This window comes from Alligator mississippiensis, chromosome 14 (assembly GCF_030867095.1).
Source record: "Alligator mississippiensis isolate rAllMis1 chromosome 14, rAllMis1, whole genome shotgun sequence".
Classification (NCBI taxonomy): Eukaryota; Metazoa; Chordata; order Crocodylia; family Alligatoridae; genus Alligator; species Alligator mississippiensis.
Genome location: NC_081837.1, coordinates 36,747,703 through 36,762,176, shown reverse-complemented (window position 1 = coordinate 36,762,176; position 14,474 = coordinate 36,747,703). Strand labels below are relative to the sequence as shown.

The following is a 14,474-nucleotide window of genomic DNA, read 5'->3' as shown; positions in this document are numbered from 1 at the left end:
CCTCCCTTGACAGGGGGCTGGAGTAGATGACCTCTTGAAGTCCGTCCTAGCCCAGCCTTTTTATGATTCCACACCAAGAGAGTAAAATGGGCTGCAAACAGAAAATAAAACCATAAGTGACGTTTGTTGTCCCAGCTGTTGTGATATGCAAAAGAACCCAGAAAGCATTGCTGGTGAGAAGTTAAACCTGGGTTCAGTAATCCCCCACAGTGATGCTGGTAGCTGAGGTAATGATTTGGGTCTGATTACATGGGGGGCAGGGCGTGCACCCTGAGTTAAAAACCCCATTGGGGTTGCATGGGGTATAGGTAAATGATGGACTTGGCCCAAACATTTGATCATTGTTGTCATTTTAATTGCTTCTGGTACTTTTGCTTTGCCTTGATGACCCTACCCAAGGGAAAGGAAGCAGTGGGAAGGAAGTTGAGAAGCATCTTCATTCCATGAGCACCTTGGAATGGCGCTCCTCTGGAGCAGCCTCTCTTTCCCCATACATCTAGGTTTGCTAAGGTTGGAGCTGAGCTACTGAGTCTATTCCAGTCCCCCAGCTGTTATCCCTGGAGACTATGGGTGAAATAGCCACAGGAGTTGCTTCAGTGGTGGGCAGGCTGTTTTGGTTGCAGTGGTTCTTTCCTCCATACTGGTCACAGTGACATGATAAGAAAGCCAGGGAATAGCTGGATATGAGCAGCACCAAAATGTAGTGGGTGGAATGGCTCACACTGGGATACCAGAGATTACAGGGTGCAGCTGTCAGTCTGTATGGGCTGTATGCAATCTCACAATCAAGAATATCACATGTGTTCACAAATCACAGTGGCCCCTTCCCAGCCTGCGAAGCTTGTAGCTGGGCCTTGGGATGAAGTCATGTCTCATTGCTCTCCCTCCTTCTCTTCTATTTTTGCAGATGTTGACGAGTGCGAGCGGGACGATAATGCCGGCTGTGTCCATGAATGTGTCAACATCCCAGGGAATTACCGCTGCACCTGCTACGATGGCTTCCGTCTGGCCCAAGATGGACATAACTGCCTGGGTAAGGCCTCGGCAAGCTGTTTGGTGGGTTTAGATGGGGCCCTGTGTGCGCCACGATTCTGCAACCATGGGCTTTAGAACTGATTTCCCCTACTACAGAAATGCTGCAGAGTCCTGCCTCAGGTTGGTGCAACAGTATACCAGAGCTGGTGGTCAGCAGGAGCTGAACCTGGGATCGAAAAGCATTAGTCTCTGCTACCTGAGCTGTAGGACCAGCTCTATTAGTTTGATGACAGCAGCACAATCTCCCTATGTGGCACCCAATATAGGGACAGCGCTGTGCTGCGGTAGCTCAGGTTCCATTTCACAACAGGGCGTTTTCAGCTTTCAGAGTTAGAGAGAAAACGTTGTAAATCTGACTGCCAGCAGGGTGTCATCCTGAGTCTGTAGACAGCCTGAAGTAATAGCTGAGAAAAGGATGGCTGGCAATGTGCATCTTGTGGGGGTGTTGCTTTTGCAGGGTCTGAACCTGTAAAAAGGTGACTGCTTTCTGTGCGTTGCTGGGTCCTTCACTCCCAGTTGGGAGTGCATGCAGCCCTTCCGAGGGTCAGGCCCGTAATTGTTGGGCTCAGTGATCTAACCCTGCATTTTGAGTCAGATGCACCAATTGGATTTTCACAGCTGAAAAGCCCGTACCAGAGCAGCCTGCCTCTGAACCACCCCGGTGGACTTCCCCCACCTTCAGTATCCAGTCCCATGTGGGTCCAGAAGGGAAGGGAGGAGTAGCTTAGTGCTGTGGGGTGATCCATGTTCTCTCTGCTCTCCCGTGCCTCCTAACACGCTGTATGCCATTGCACAAATGCTCCAGCTGTGAGGTCTTACTGTTGTGTTTATTGCTTCTGTGTCCCGGAGAGGAATGCAAGCTTTTCTGAGTGGCCAGTCCAGCTATTGGAGGCCAAGGCCCACCCTTTCTCTAGGGCCAGGCAGAGCTGCCGGGTTTCTTCACCAGAGAATTTATCACAAAGAGCATTTGCTGCTGTTAAGTCTGCATTCAAACAGATCCTTACGGATCTCCACCTCCTGACTCCTCTGTCTTAGTGGGAAACAAGGTGTGACTGGTTTCGGGAAAGATAAAGTAAGAGCCAGCATGGGCTTACAGCTGGTGAGCCTCTTAGACAAGCCAGCAGCTGGTGTCGTATGCATGGACTAGTTATTATATGTTGGTCAGCGCCTAGCACAGCGAGACCCATCTTGGTCATGGCTGTTAGCTGATACGTCGGTAGAAATATGAAATTATACTAAATGGCCATGCTTTTCCCCAAATGCGGGGGCTGTACCTTTGAAGAGGTGGAGTTTTTTGGCTCCGCCTGTTGGGAGGAGCTAAGACCAACCAATAAGACCCAAGTAGCGATAGCACATGGAGCCTGTTGTGTTGCAAGAAGGTGAGCTGGTTTTTTACTGTCAGCCTTTCAGCCCAGTGAGAGAAATTGATAACCCAAGGGGTGTTCAGGACCCACAGGTCTAAGTAGTGGGAAAGCTATAAGACACAAATCTCTTTCTTCTGCCGTCACCTAAGAAGGTGAATGTTAGGCCTAATAAATTAACCCGACGCCCCCTGCCACCCTGAGTTCTGCTCTGTCCAGCATGAGCCCCACAGCGGTCAGTGGAATTGAACCAATTTATCCCCAGCTCCTTGACATGAATCCTGGTTGGGGTAAAACAGTGCAGTGTCTGAGACCCTCTTGTAGATTTGCCTCCCAAAGCTGCATCAGGGAGCAGGTGAGGGATGGTACCCACCTGAAACTTTTCCTGCACGCACTGCTTCCATGTCGTGCTCTTGGATGCCAAGCCAGGGAGAGCAATCAGGAGAGTGGGGCTTGACAGATCATGGATCCCTCTGCCAGTGCTTCTGCATCAGTGCCTTGAGCAGTCCTGTTTCACAGCCAGGCACCAGGCTCTAGCGGACAGCCTTTCTCATGCCCAGCTCCTGCTCCAACAAGCAAGGGAGGGGAGTCTGTCGCGGGCTTTTCTTAGTGCCCTGGGGAGCAGCATTCCTAGACATGTTGCTCGTCATCAACAAGTCCCAGCGAGCCCACAGACACCACCAGCCAGAAATTGCTGGGGCGTCTCACTGAGTGACTCTGGCGGGGAGTGAATCTTGGAGCTCCCGAGAGAGATGGCCAAGAGGAAGAAACACTTTGGGAAAAGCAGAGAATCAAGAGTGAGGGTAGCGGGTGCAGAGAGCGCAGTGATACTGCTTACCCCTGTCCAACAGTCGTCCTTATGTTCGGTGCTTCCCACCTCTCTTGCTCCTCAGGGCGCCCCTGTGCTTTGCTTCCCTCCTGCTCCATCTCACCTGCTCAGATTTATCCTGGGACTTGCTTTGCTTCCCGTTTCTCCAGATTGGTCCTCTCCCTGGCCCAGACTTCCCCTGCAGCATTGCACTCTGCTACCCGATTCACCCCTGTCCGCAAGAGCTCCTCTGTTTTTTCCCATCTTTTAGCCCACTGTGCCCTGATCCCTGGCACAAACCTGCTGCGCGGCAGCTCCCGTGATCTTCCAACGTCTGCCCACCCTCCACACTGCAAAACCCAGCATGGTACAAACCGATGCAAAAATGTATCTCGGGGACAATTTTTTTTAGATACTGTTTTTGTTGCGTCTGCAAAGTACTAACAGCAGCAGCAGCTGGGAATTTTCAGAGTTGTTTAAACACTGACATATCATCAGTGAAATGCTGACTCCCTCTCCCCACCACTGCCCCAGGACCTCGTGCTGAAAGATCGTAATCTCCCAGTTACATATTTCAAACATGTTATTAGGGAAAATTGCTGACAGGGGAGGCAGCTGGCCCCAGATCCCATCCCCATGGCAGGATCAGTGAGCGCCGCACTGCTGGGGCTCAGCCCTGGCAGCAGCTGTATAGCCGCGCTGCTTGGGCCCGGGGTTGTTACTGCCCAGGTAGGTAGTGGCGGAGTCCCAGGGCTGCTCCTCAATTCTGTGGCAGCATCATTAAGGGTGTGAGGAAGGCAGTGCGATTCTACGTGCCTGGAGAGCAGCGCTTCACTTCCCAGAGGCTCCAGCCCAGCCTGGAATTCCCAGTCAGGCCGTGGGAGCTGGGGCACAGGGCTTTGGGGTAAGTAGGTGCACAAGCCAGCTACCCTGGTGTATTCACCTAGTAGTAACCTGGTCCTGGGTGTCTCAGAGCTGCAGAGGGTATGTGATGAGGAAGGCAGGTGTCAATACACTGTGTTGGATGAGGCAGTTGTACCCCATACAACCGTTAGCTGGATCAGTCCTGAAAGGGGCCTTCTCTGCAACTGGCTGTGCTTGTGCAGATGGAGAAACCGGGGCACGAGGAAGTGAAGCAGTTTGCTCTTGGCTTTGCAGCGAGCGACGGGCAGAGCTGGGAATAGAATCCGATGGCCAGCCCTGCTCCTGGGAGACCCGCCGTCACCCAGGCCCTGCCACTGCCGAGACCCACGCATGATCTCTGCTCTTCCCCTGCATGCCCTGCTAGCCAAGGAAGCACCAGCCTGCATCGGATGCAGGAGTCCCAGCTGCCCAGTCAGGCTTGAGGTCAGCCTTGCACCTGCCAAAATAGATGAGTTAATAGCAAGGACGGCAGGGATGTTAACCAGCAACCAGGATGGGTAAATAATTCCCGGTCCAAAACAAACCCTGCATCGGCTTGCAAAGAGGCCGCGCATCCCACCCCCAGATTCCATCCGGCCGCAGCTGATCCAAACCATTGTCAAGCTCTGTCTTCACGGCGCTGAGCAAGCCTGGCCACCTGCCCTGCTGCGGCGTCACCGACTCTCTCCTTCCACTGGCACCCTCTGTATAGGGTGTTGCCAGAGGGAGAAGGGAGATTGATGCCCAGAAGGGTAGCCAAGAAGCCATGGGCATGTGGGATTTGCAGCCATCCTTGCTTCAGGTTGATGTGGAAAGCTCAGAAATGGCCCTGCACTGATTTCACTCTAATTAGTGTCTGCAGAGAGGTCATTAATGAGCTCATCAAAAGGGGAAGGGGGGGGGGGTGAGATTATGCACACATGCGTTTTGCATTAAGCACAATCACCAGGACTTTGCAGTTCTCCCCATTAACAGGGAGATTTACACAGCTGGAAGCAGATGCGGGAGGGGCAGCCCTGCCTTCCTGTCCTGCACGATGAGGAGCCCAAGGAAAGAAAGCAAAGCTGGGATGAAGAGCAGTGGACGTCATGTGTTTACAAAGATCCCCGCTGCATTGCAGAGGGAAGGCTGGGCGAGAGGAGGCTGCTGGAGGGAGCTGGGGACCAGCGGTGGTGGAGGGCAGCTGGCTTTAGCTGTCAGTCCTTAGCTCATGAGGACCTGCTGTGAATGGGGGATGTTTCATTGATTCCTTCCCCTCCTGTAGACCCAGAGTCTGTCCTGATACCTCATCATGGATGTGATGAGACGGGAGGCTGAAAGCCTGCCTCCTACTGAGTAAGGTCTACGAGAAGCAGCCATCACAGCTGGCACCCCAGGGATCCTCTACTGTTTTCTCCTGGGAGGGCTGGGCTGAACGTCTGAGCCCCTTAATTGGGGATGAGTTTATCCAGCAGGAAGTCTCCTTCCCATGGGCTCTGCTTTGTTGCTATTTCCCCTGCTCTCCTGCCTCGGGCACCCATATTCTTGGCTTGCCTAGTGACACTGCCTCTTTCCTTGTGGAGGACAGCCCCTCTTACAGGCCGTATCATCTTTTAGGCAACATGACCTTGATTTTGAACTCCCCACTAGTCCAGAGCATGTCTTCCTTCCCTGGTTCTGGATCTCTCGCTGTTTTTCCAAGCGCCATTTCTGGTGGCTCTTAGCTTTACAAGAATAATGGCCTCCTTGGTGATGTGAAGAACATGCTGTCAGCCCCTCCTGCATAAATGCAACCGGGATCAGAGACGCTAAGCAAGACTTGTCTGACATTATATTTGCTTAGCCCCCTGTCCTCCCAATACAGCACCGGGATTCAAACTGGGACTCCTTGTCTGAGACTCCTGTCCTGCTGTATCTGTCTTTATTTATACCTTCTTCTTTACAACCAGCTGTCTGGCATGTTCCCTCACCTTAGTGATTCCAGAAGCCACCTTGTCAGAAAATAACCGTGGTTTGCACTCAAAGGTGCTTTGTGGTAAGATCATCAGCTGATGCAGATTTGCTAGGATACCGGCAGAGAATTTGGCTTTTAATATGCAAGTCTCAAAGGGAAGGGTGGTAAGTGTTATTGCCCCCATTTTACAGGCAAAGAAACTGAGGCAAGTCTTCACTACCCAAAAGGTATTTCTATTTCTAGTTAGCTGTGTGAAATCATTGTGCAGACAAGACAGTTTTATCAAGGTGCATCTATTGAGATCAACGCTTGCTTTTTCCTTGATGTTGAGGTAAAAGCTCCTGCGTCCTATTTTGCAGTGAAGACATAGCTTTGAGCACAGAGCAACGATTCTCAACCAGGGTGCTATGGCATCCTGGGTTTCCTTAAGAGCCTTTCAGGGGTGCCACGAGCTGCCATGCAGGATGAGTACTGTTGGGTGTGCAGACATGATTCCCAGGATAAATACAGAGATTTCAAATAGGAATCCATAGCATTAGAAACATTCTGGCCTGCTGTGGTCTTTCGGACCTCTTTGCAAAAGAAAAATTGCTCAGTTTTCGATCATTTTTTGATTCAAGAAAAATAAAGAGATAGCAGTTTCCGAGGGGTGCCTTGTGCCGGCAACGGTTGAGAACCACTGGTGTAGAGGATCCAACTGCCTTGCCTGGAGGATTGCAGTAGATCAGTAGCAGAGTGGGAAATGGGACCCCTAGGTTTCAACACCTAGTCTGGTGTCCTGCTGGATATTGGACAATACTGCCTCTGCCAGTTAACCCTGGCCGTGTGGGTATGAGCCTGGCAGCTGTAGCCATCTCTCTTCCCTGGTCTGCTCTCTTTGGCACATCTTGAGAAGGAGGGCATGTGATGTGAGCTGGTGTTTGGGCAGGGGGCAGAGGGAAAGCTTGGTCTTTCTGGGACTTGGAGGGGATTGTCTGCAACTTAGATGTTATTAACAGAAATTCCACTATGCATCCCCTCCCATAAGATCTCACGTAACCTTTTGAACCAGGACAGGAATTTGAGCCCTCGCCCTGACGTGGGGGCCTTTTGGCTTCTGGCCGTCTCTGTTACGTTTAATAAAATAGGCATTAGGGCCACGGAGTCTCATTTCAGCCACTGGTTGTGAACTGGTGCTTTGTCATTCTCGCGTTGAGTTTTAAGGAGAAGTCGCAAGGAGTTAAGCTTTTGTTATAAGGGAGGGATTTGAATGGAGTTACGGGCACATATGGGACAGAGCGTGGCTAAGACTAGGATCGCGTTCAGGAAAGAAACCTCCCGCCACTGACTAGAACATCCCCTTTCAGTCTTCCTTTTTAAGTCGGCTGGCTGGAGCTAGCTCGATGCCTGGAGAAGCAGAAGCAAAGATTCCTGCGTCTGAAACGATGTGCTGGGACAAGGGAGAAGGCAGCCCTGGTCATTTAATCTTCTCTCTGCCTTTTATCCTTTATCAGCTTCCAGCCCGTACCACCTCATGCTAGGATCCTGTTTAGACTTCTTAAGCTGAGCAAGGTCAAGCTGGGGCAGCGTATGGATGGGAGACCGCCATGTAGCAGGGTGGAAGTGGTGCTTCAGGTGATGGGAGGTGTAGGGCTAAAGTCTGCATGGCACAAATGTGCTCCCTGGGTGTTGGGGAGCTCTTGGCTGTGGTGTATTGTAGGGCTCTGCTGAGCTGGACTATGCTCAGGTACTGTGTGGTCGCTTGGGGATCACAGCCAGCTGGTCTGGGTTGAAGCAGGACACAGGGCAGTGTGGCATTGCCTTAAGCCAAGGGTAGGCAACCTTTTCTGGCTGCGGGCTGGAATGACCCACTCTGGGTCAGAGGCAGGTGGGTAGCGCTAGGACCTGGCCACCACCATTGCCACTGAAACCTCACGTCTGCAGGCCGAATCCAGCCATGGGCCATAGGTTACCAGCCCCTGCTGTAAGCACTGAGGACCTGTAACTGGCCATCTTGGCTCAACAGAAAGCATCAGAGGTGCTCCTGTTCAGTTTAAGTGCATGGCTGAGATGCTGGTCCGCTGGGTTGAGCATAGACCCCTCGACCAGCCACAGGCTCTGAGCTAAATGCCTCCTCAGAGCCTCAGGGATGCATCTTTGTGTGGTGCAAACTAGCACAGTGCAGAAGGACCCACCTTCACTCTGCACACACTACTTCTGGAACCACAACCACTCGGCACTGAGCCAGTCCATCCGGGCACTGCAGCTCTGCCCTGGCATGGTTTTCCCGCTTGTGTCGGGTATGTGCACAGCCAGGCTGGGTAACCCAGCAAGGTCCATGAGGGCACAGCCCCCTGCTCTCACAAGCTACATCTCCTCTATGGTTTCATTGGGTTCTGACCAAACCACTCTCCAGGTGGAAGTCCACCATGGGCCTGGCTGCGTGGCAGTGTGGGTTGGGGGCTCCTCGCTCTCCTTTGTACAGAACAAGCAGATAAGGGCTTTGGAGTCCTGTGGAGAAAACCCCTGGGCTTGTTCCCCTTCCACCTCTCTTACAACGTCAGCCTTGTGCCAGCATCGGCTCAGCAAGCATCACTACAGCTTTAGGTCTTGTGAGGGACACCCCCTGATGCGGAAGAAACCCACTGGCTCCGGAGGTGGGTTGGGGCCATGTGCTTCTTTCCAAAGAGTCCGCCAAGCCCTACTTCTCCTATTCTGTTTGTGGCTGTCTGTAGGGGGTTGGCAAAGGAAGGATGTCAACATTTTTTCCATTCGGAGTAGCTGTGATTGCACCTGGTGCTTCCCAGGAAGGATTGTACCAAGGGTGGATCAGAATTTGTGATGGAGCGTGAGTGACTGACCCTAGGAGAGTCTTGCACTTAATGGTCCAGGGGCAGGGTTTGTACCTGGGTTAGCTGTCTCAGCATGAGTGTGTGCAGGGGCACAGCTCTGTCTGACTGTGCCCATCTGCCCCTGTAGGAGCCTGTGCACCGATGAGTTCTTGTGTCGCTCCCTGCGAACATGCACATGTGCAGGTTTACCTGGGGGTAAGGCGGCATGGCATGTGTGCGGTGGGTGTACCCTGCTGTCTCTGGGCAGGGGAGCTGGCGCATGCATATCTGAGTGTGCACTTTAATGAGCTGCTCAGATGTGTGCTTGTGTTTGGGGGCCCGATCTGGAATTCCTTCCCTCCACATGCTGTCATCGACCTGCTATTCCAGCTTTTCCGGAGTCCGCTCCATGGCCTCATTGCTGGTGTCCAAGGGGCTCAGCTTTCCACTTAGCTGCTGGGTTTGAAACGCTCGAGTTCACAGGAGGTTTTCTTTGGCACTGGTCCTCTCGCTCCTCATCCTGATGCTTTCTCTCCACATTGGGAGAGAGGGCTGATTGCATTTCTTCTCTGTTCTTTGGGGAGAAGGGTCCAGGGTAGTAAAAAGCCCAAGATGGAGAAACTGCCCTGTCCTGGAAGCCTGAGGATTTTAGACCAAATGGTCAAAGAGATCTTCAGCTCTGCAATCTGACTGGAGTCCTGTCCAGCACCCATGCCACCTACCAGCCTGGTCACTGAGAAGAAAAGCTAGATTGAGCAGTCTCAGTCCCCAGGACTGCATAACGAGCAGGGATACTGGAATAACAACCAGAGGCAGAATCATTGTCGGGTAGGTGCTGGGTGCCCTTGGGACCTGTGTGGCTCATCCTTTCTTTGGCTTGGACAATCGCTTGTGGTTTGCAATGGATGTGAATTCCATCAGGGTCCCCACATCACGCACCCACTGCCGCAGGAAGGGGTTGGCATGCCCTTTCCTTAGCTGCCTGGGGGTATGAACAGGTGAAACAGATGGAGTTATAAGAGGAAAGAGTACTTCTTGCTCATCCAGCAGCCTGCTGTAAGTGCATTTTATGTCTTTAGATCCACTAAAATGGTTTTATCTGACTGTTTCCCTCCCCTACCCCTGCAAAATGGGAGCTAAACCCCAGGAACTGATCAGCTGTTTTATTCAAACATTAACTGTATTTAGCTTCCACTTATCATGGGACTGAGCAGACAGATGAAACAGTTACCATGAATCAGATGACACAGAAGTCCCCACACTTTAAACTCGGTATCATTGTTTGTCTGTCCATACCCTCAGGAGTAGCTGGAGCTGATCCACCACGTTGGGAGAGAGTAGGAGGTGAGCAGCAGGGAGCTTGCTTTCCTACCCCCAGTGCTGTAGTTGTTCTGGAGACATTGAGGACTCTGTTCTCTGGAAACACCCGGTCCCTACAGCCCTCAAGGTCACTCCTCTCTGTTTGCCAGGGGATGGCATGTGGGGACCCTGGAGCTCCCCTTCCAGGCAGGCTGGTGCTAGGCCAGTGCTGAAGGCCAGCAGCCTTTTGGGCTTTGTTTTATTAAACCAAAACAGGCAAAAGGGCAGCAGCAAAGCATCTGGGGATTTCAGAATGAATGATCTGAGCAAGCTCTTAGTGAAGGTTTCCCTACTCCAGGGAAACACTGCAGGCATTTTCAGGCGCCTTTAAAGGGCCTGAGATGTTGCTTGAGTGGTGACTTTTGCCAAGATTTGCAAACATGTACACGTAAAGCAAGGCTTCATGGCGTATGTTGAGGCTCCTGGGTGAAATTAAATGTCTTGACTTCCCAGCAGTGATGCAGCCCACGCCGTGGAGCATCTGAGGCTCCAAGAGACTGTTCAGGGAGTGCATATATGCCTGGTCACTCGCAGCCATTGCGGAGGAAGAGAATGGAGCAGGAGAGCCAATATAGTCTCTTGCAGCTAGAGCGGGGACCTGGGAGTCTAGGATCCTGGGTTCTTTTGCCAACCTGGCCACAAACTTCCCTATATGACATAGGACAAGCCTCTTCCTGTGTCTGTGCCTCAGTTTCCCCACCTATAAAATGGAGAACTGAGTATGTCACCTACCTGCTGGCTGCCAGAAGAGTTCGGAGCCCTAAAGAGCATTACTGTTAATGGGCAATGGTGCCTTTTCTCTTGTAGGTCTGAAGTGTTTTATGAGGCTGGGTGTGTTCTGCTCCCCCCATTTTTACAGATGACGGATCAAGGCACACAAAAGGGGGAAGAGACATGGCTAAAGCTAAATGCTAAGTCGGTGGCAACCGGAGCAGAACCTGTGTGGCCAGAGTCCAAACCCCTTGCCACAGCCAATGAAACCTGCACTCTCCATGTGCCTCTGTTTCTTTGTTGGTAACATTGCCATGAAATGCTGCTGATCAAGGCAGTGTCAAGCTCCCGTTCCAGACTCTGGGTGGGAGTACCTATATATTTATCACGTAGCACGCAGCTCTTACACCCCAGTGCCAAGGATGTTGTTGCTGTTGTGCCACTGTGTTTGGATCAAAGACGGGGGATGACAGACTCTCACTCTTTCTCTCGCTTACGCTTTCAGACCTGGACGAATGCTCTGTGGGGAACGGTGGCTGCCAGCAGACCTGCATCAACATGATGGGCAGCTATGAATGCCATTGCCGGGAGGGCTTCTTCCTGAGTGACAACCAGCACACCTGCATCCAGCGCCCAGAAGGTTAGTTTCTGTAGTCTCTAGCTGCTCCTGCCCCCATCACTCCCCACTCCCCCCATTCGCAGCTTCTCCCTTGGGTGCCATAGTCTTCAAGAAAGATGGATAAACACTGGGTGCGTCTCAGACTACAAAGGGGCCTGGACATATAGGCTCTTTGTCTCCACTGTGGGAAGAACGGCTCCTTGCCCAAGTTCACTGCTGCTGTAGATGGGTGGTACCAGTGTTTGCCTCGGTGGAGCTTCATTGGTGGCTGTCTACTGAGCACTGGAAACAGGGCAGATTCCCAGTACGACCAAAGTGTCAGCCATGCTGACTGTAGCTCATATGCCCAGGGTTAAACTAATCAACCAGACTGGGATAAACAGGAGGAACCTTAGGAATCTCTTCATTTTCCTCTGCCCTGGTGAAGGAATTAGTCTTTAACACTGACTGGGCATCACTTTCTTGTGATAGTAGAGGCTGGATCTGGGACAGCTTTGGTCTTGCTTTCATTTTGTGTGTATAGTTTGAGTCACGGCAGTTTCCTGGCATTCCCCTCCCCACCCTATAGCACCAGGCACATGATGACTAGCCCACATTTTTCACATCTGATGCAGAACATCTACCCTAGGACATCACAGGGGGTTAGAGAGGACCCATCACCTCCCCTTAACTAGGAAAATTGTTTTTTGTGCCCTCTGTCCAGTATCATTCTTCTGGGGCTTTATACCATGCCTGTCCTCTAGGAAACTGGCCTCAGACCACACTATCCACCTCACTTACGGCTTGAATTCTTCTACCGCTGGAGAAACAGAGTATTATCAATGGTGGTTTTGGTATGCCAGCCAGGGTCAACAGTTGTTGCAGCCAAGCATTCTGGGTGCTTAATAGAGCAAGATGCCTCTCCCAATTTGCTGCAGCAGACGTTGAACTTGGCTAGTTTGGTTCTTTCCCAGGCTCAGGTTCACTTTGAGCATGGGTTGCCATGTTAGGTGCTGGCGGTCAGGAAGAAGTCAGAGGGGAGTCTGGAGTTGCTGGGGGAAGCTGCAGCGAAACTAGACAAGCCAGTTTGATCCCTGTAGCAAAGCCCCCTTGAGCTCCTTAATAAGGCGCCTGAAACAATAATACCGAGCGGAGGAAACTAATCCATTACCGGGACATTAATGAAAATAAAAGATACCAGAGGACTCTCTGGAAACCCTATGGGACTCGTCTTCTCTTGCTGTTTCTTGTACCGCATTGATCCTGCTGCCTCACTGGTGGGTCTAATTCCCTGTTATTTGGACTCACCTCTTAGAAATGTTGGGCAATCAGAGTTTGTTGTTTCTCCACTGATTTTCTTTTCTTTTTTTTTTTCATCTTTGCCACTTGGCAAACGTTGACTTGTTTTTCATTTCTTCCTTCCCCTGACTTGGGTTTCTGCAGCCAGGGAATCCGTGTTTATCCTTTGAGTTTCCACACAAATTTCTCCCACCTGGTACAGGATATTTTGATAAAGCTGCACGGTTTAGCGGGCTGAGCGTGGATCTCCTGAGTTCTGATCCTGGTCTGACTCATTGTGCCTGACGGGAGTAAGCTGTCGGTTGTTCCTCACCTGTCTCTCTGACTTCATGCCTTGCTGTGTGGCCCTGGCCTAATCTCTGCCCCACTGTGTCTGTAAAATGGGGATTCTGCCAATGCTCTCCTCGGAGGAGCTCTGAGGAGGATGTGTGATGCTTGCGAGGTGCCCACAGTTCAGAGCATCTTGCATTCCTGCCTGTGTCGTGAGATGTTCAGAGCTCACACCTCTGGGACGGGCCCTTCAGCCCAAGTTGTGGAGCCTCATACTGTAACTCTTGCACCCTCCTTACTCTTTCCCCAGCCACAGTCGTGGCAGGGCTGGCCTCTCACGCAAAAAGCTAAGCATCCTCAGTATTACTGTTAACTCCACCAGGTGTGTCCATGCAGGAGGACCTCAGCAGCTCTGCTGGAAGTGGCTGCCGCACCAGTGTCCTGCTGGAACTACCTTTGCTAGAGTCCCACAGACAGAAGTTTTTCCTCATGCTGTATGATGAAGACAGGTCTGATGCTCCATGGGGCTCCTTTCTGTTGAACCTGGCCAGTTTTTTCCAAGCTGCTGCTAATTCCGAGTCCAGCCTGGGGCATGTTTTCCAGAGGTGCTAAGGACCTGCTGCTCCCACTGGCTGCGGTGGGAGCTCAGCACTTGTGATAGGTAGGCCCACAATGGGGAAATCCATGCATGAAGGCTCCCAAAATTGCACAGGACCACTTGCAAAAGCTTCAGCCTTAGCATCTTGAGGCAGCTTTGCAGGCTGCAGCTCAGAAGCCTTTGGCACTGGCACTGAAAAAGGTTGGGCAGCTGAGAGACGCCTTCATGCTGCATTGGAGGCAGCTGCTGCGTCCCACTTGTGGACATAGTGAAATTGTGGGAGTCGACCCGGCGGGCAGCTGAGGACCGAGTATAAGGAAAGGCCAAATCCTTGAGGCTCCTTGAGATCGTAGCTGAACTGTCTTGGACAGGACCTCAGGCCAGTCACCTTGGAGCCCGGTAGGCTCCTGCCTCAGCCCTTCACAGGCCCCAGCCCTCAGCCTCTGTCCCAGTAACTGCAGTGACTTGGGTTTGTGGATGGTTTTCTTGCTGTTCCTACTTGCCCAGCATCTTCCAGGTGGGATTTCCCTAGAAAATACCAGCACAAGCCCAGTGCTTATAATCTAAGCTAAGTAATCCTGCCTTCTCTTCCCTTCCTCTCTGCCTTTTTTTTTCAGCTTTTTTTTTTTATTCCTTTGTTGTCTGTCTGAGCTGCATGTCTACAGATAAATGGTGGAAGGAGCAGGAAGTGTTGGCTGGGGTGGGGGTAATTATACAGCTGGGAGGTGCAGCCACAAACCGGTGGGAGTGATGGGTCCAAAAGAAATCCTTCCTTTCTAGCAAAGCTAC

The 14,474-nt window shown here is 51.8% G+C and overlaps 1 protein-coding gene across 6 annotated transcripts in view; it reads left to right on the top strand.

Annotated features, from left to right (window-relative positions):
- SCUBE3 (signal peptide, CUB domain and EGF like domain containing 3) overlaps positions 1-14,474 on the top strand; it is a 93,432-nt gene that overhangs the window by 21,577 nt on the left and 57,381 nt on the right. For all 6 annotated transcript variants that reach the window (XM_019484878.2, XM_059717025.1, XM_019484877.2 and 3 more), the window contains exons 3-4: positions 908-1,033; positions 11,426-11,560. In XM_019484878.2, the coding sequence (XP_019340423.1) occupies positions 908-1,033; positions 11,426-11,560 (261 nt within the window). The remainder of the gene's footprint in view (positions 1-907; positions 1,034-11,425; positions 11,561-14,474) is intronic.